We start from the raw sequence: 4,093 nt of genomic DNA on the forward strand, positions 1-4,093 counted from the left end.
TGAACTTCGTCCAACATCAGACTGATATGGTTCTTTAAAATACAAAAAGTAAAAACCATTTTAATGTGTGCATGTGTGTGTGTGTGTGTGTGTGTGTGTAGTTACATAAAATTTGGGGAAGAAACCTCATAGCTTACTGGCTACCTGATGTCATCATACAGTGAAGATGCTCTTACTACTGGATATACATATTATATATATATATATATATATATATATAAACACATACACATATATATATATATAAATATACACACACAGCAAACTTCTTACCACACAGCCATGCCTGCGCCTATTGAGACAATTATTAACAAACAACCACATTCAACGACTTAAATACCTCCCCTTCCATAATGACCACCACTACTTATTCAATAAAAGCCATATCTATTATCTGACACACCCATCTCCTAGCTAAGCTCTCCATATACACCATCCGTCTCTCATCTCTGGGATTAAAAACCTTCCTATCAGATTGTCGCCCTGTTGTGGCTAGAGTCATGACACCCCCTGCGAGAATGGACTTGACCGATCAACTATAAATAGTAGTTTGTACCAGCATCGAATTGTACTTTTTAAATTATATTAACTGAGGAAGATCATACGTAATTGATGCATTTCCTATTATACATTATGCAAACCTGAAACACATGTATTAAATTACTCAACTATATCATCATCATCACCATCACCACTATCACCACCACCACCATTATCGCCGTCATCATTGTTGTCATGATTTGTTTGCAGCTGTGACCCAGTCTCAGACAAAATAAGACACAAACCTTTTTGCAAATCTTCTGAAGATTTTGGAAAAAATATGGTGTAGCATGGTTGTCTCCCCCTTCACCCTGGATTGGTTCAACACAGATTCCGGCAACAGGCTGTTTCATCTTGGAGTACTTCTCTATCAGTTCTTCGACCTGTGAGTAGGCAGAAGATATGGTTACATTCATTAAAGACATTCATGTATTCCAGTGGACATGTTATGATTTAGTTAAGATATATCTTTAGTACGTGATGCTAAGATTTAAGATTTATCTTCAGGTAGGTATATTAAGATTCATATAAGACCTATCTTTAGGTGAGCATGTTAAGAGGTAGTTGAGACTTATCTTTAGGTGGGCAAATTAAGATTTAGTTAAGATAGATCTTTAGGTCAGGATATATTAAGTTTTAGTTAAGATAAATCTTTAGGTGGTGAGCATGTTACCGTTCAGTTAAGATGCATCTTTAAGTCTGGATGTTATGATTTACCTAAGATAAATCTTTAGGTCATGATATTAAGATTGATTTAAGATATAGTTTTAAGTGGACATGTTATGATTTAGTTAAAATCTATCTCCAGGTGGACATGCTAAAACTCAAGATGTATCATTCAGTGAGAATATTAACATTTAGTTAAGATACATCTTCAGGTGGACGTGCTAATATTTAGTCAAGATATATTTATAGGTTGAGATGTTAAGATTTAGTTACGATAAATCTGCAAAGCACTAAGATGAACTGCACAACACCTGAAGATGTCTGGAGCATAGAATGGTCGAAATGCAGTGAAAGCAGCAATCGAGATGAAGACACCAGTCCAACTAATACATAGATATTACTTTCAAATTTGGAGCACAAGGCCAGAAATTTCAAAGGAGGGTTTAAGTAGATTACATCGACCCCAGTGTTTCACTGGTATTAATTTTATCAACCCTGAAAGGATAAAAAGCAAGGGAAACCTCAGTGGGATTTGAACTCAGGACTTAAGGACAGACGAAATGCCACAAAGCATTTTGCCTGACATGTTAATGTTACTGCCAGCTCACTGCTGCCTTCAACTGATGCATAATGCTAATTCCTCATCTCAGAAATACAGAAAGCTAAAATAGAAAATAACCCATAAGCAGCAATCCACCCCATTTCCACCCCCATGTTACCTACCTCAGCTAAACATCTGTCCTCTTCGATTCGATTTTCCCGCTGGTTCTCTTCCAAGGGGTATCTCAGATAAGGGAAGGATGCTACAGGCCAGCGAGGCTGGGGAAAATCCAGCTTGTGGAACCATTTGGCGTGTGTGATAGCTAGAGCCCCTGGAAAGAAGAACAGAGGGGGGGGGGTTAATATATATAGGGGTGGATGTACGGGTACATGTTAGAATAGATACATGTTGAAATGGCTACATGAATGCCGTAGGTTTCCTGTCTTTTACTTGTTTCAGTTATTAGACTGCGGCCATGTGGTTGGGAAGCAAGCTTCAATATGTGTATATGTTAATGTGGGTCCATGCTTGGTGTGGGTATTTGTATGACATGGGCACACAGATATCGTGGGTACACACAACATGGTATGCTTTTCCTGCCCCCGTTACTTACCCATTGTTCTGCCATGGAAAGAGTTCTTGAAAGATAGAATGGACAGGTCAGGGGAACCCGGTGGTTCGTTCACCAAGCATGATTGCAGTTCTTCAGCTGATGGCGGCTGACCTTTCCGCTTCTGTCTCTGAAATAACAAAACCAGAATATTCCAATATAATTATCTAATCAAGGATTTTTACACACACACACACACACACACACACACTCTCTCTCCCACACACAAACACATACAAAAACACTCACACACACACACACACACACACACACATGCAAATCATCAAAAGAATCTGAAACAAAGCTTCCAGCAGTGAAAGCACGAGAAATGTACCTGGTACACCATGAACATGGATTTTAAGCAGTTTTCCACAGAGCAAGCTCCACATGCCATTGTCTGAACATGAGTTAGATTAGGTGGTGCCATCTATAATACAAAAAAAAACAAAAGTGAAAGTAAAAGTGGAGTTGTCATTCTTGACAATTTGGGGATGAGGTAGAGAGTTGCAGGTTTCCAAAGACTGGGTAAGATGTTTGTAGAGAGAAGAGAGATTGATGAATTTGATGAGGACAGGGGCTAAGTGGAATGGGGCATATTATTTGGGGTTAACAGAAGAGATAGTACCAGAGCTAGTGGACATAATGGTTTGATGTGGTTGGGGATGAGCTGGTATTTGGTGGATATGTGTACAGGATGTTTGGGTTTAAATTTAACAATTCTTTTGTATGTCCCCTTTTTTGTAAAAATGAACAATTAAATAAACAATACTAAGACATGATTAATTAAAAAACAATAATTATATTAGTAACAGCTCATCTCAGGCATTTAAAACATTTACTAAACTTTCTGTTGGTTGTCCACAACATTACAGATTCACTAAACTGTTATAACTAAACTGAGATACCCAGCTGTTTTTTTTAAATTCCATTTTACATTTAATCCATAATCCGATGATGATGATGATGAAGATGATTTGGAATGAGTTACTTACCGACATTAATGTCTTGTTTAATTTGCTGACCCATTCTTTAGGTGGGAATGATGAAAGGGCTGGTCTGTTGGCAAAAAGGGCCTGAAATTGGACAAGAATTCATACCAGAACATGTAGAAACAGAATTAGGGGCTAAATTACCATGTTTCACTTGTGTATAAGTCACGTTGTTTTATACTTGATTTTCACTGAAAAAATAACTGGTTCTGTATTTAAGAGATGAGACATTATTTACATTTGACCCTGAAAAGATGAAAGGCAAAGTCGACCTTGGCGTGATTTGAACTCAGAACATAGCAGCAGACAAAATACCGCTAACCATTTCGCCCAGATTCTGCCAGCTTGCCATCTTAACTGTTGAAATATTGCCAGAATTAATAGGTTTCAGATGGGACAACACAATCATCAGCAGAATGAATGAGAAAAAAAAAAAAAGCAGAGAGAAATTAAAAAACAGAGACATATTGAATGTTCTACGTAGTTCTGTGGAATGGTGAATTCCATTTATTATAGAACAGGAATTATTGGTGCTGTGAATATTCAATGAACAATAAATACAAAATGAAATCAAAGCCTTTGGCTTTTAACAATTTTCAGAAATAATTTTAATGTATTAAAGGATGATCGATCAATATTATCGAGGTTCATACGCACACACACACACAAACACACACACACACACACACACACACACACATGTATGCAATCACACACATACACACAGACACACACACAGATATGTAC

General features: G+C 37.4%; 1 protein-coding gene across 1 annotated transcript in view; it reads right to left on the reverse strand.

The window, feature by feature from the left end:
- LOC106873727 (4-aminobutyrate aminotransferase, mitochondrial-like) overlaps positions 1 to 4,093 on the reverse strand; it is a gene marked incomplete at its 5' end in the record, with an annotated part of 11,499 nt that overhangs the window by 3,082 nt on the left and 4,324 nt on the right. Inside the window, 6 exons of the mRNA XM_014921209.2 lie at positions 2 to 32; positions 786 to 923; positions 1,930 to 2,078; positions 2,361 to 2,487; positions 2,692 to 2,784; positions 3,350 to 3,430. Of these exons, the coding sequence (XP_014776695.1) occupies positions 2 to 32; positions 786 to 923; positions 1,930 to 2,078; positions 2,361 to 2,487; positions 2,692 to 2,784; positions 3,350 to 3,430 (619 nt within the window). The remainder of the gene's footprint in view (position 1; positions 33 to 785; positions 924 to 1,929; positions 2,079 to 2,360; positions 2,488 to 2,691; positions 2,785 to 3,349; positions 3,431 to 4,093) is intronic.

The sequence above is a fragment of the Octopus bimaculoides genome, chromosome 23 (assembly GCF_001194135.2).
Source record: "Octopus bimaculoides isolate UCB-OBI-ISO-001 chromosome 23, ASM119413v2, whole genome shotgun sequence".
Lineage (NCBI taxonomy): Eukaryota > Metazoa > Mollusca > Cephalopoda > Octopoda > Octopodidae > Octopus > Octopus bimaculoides.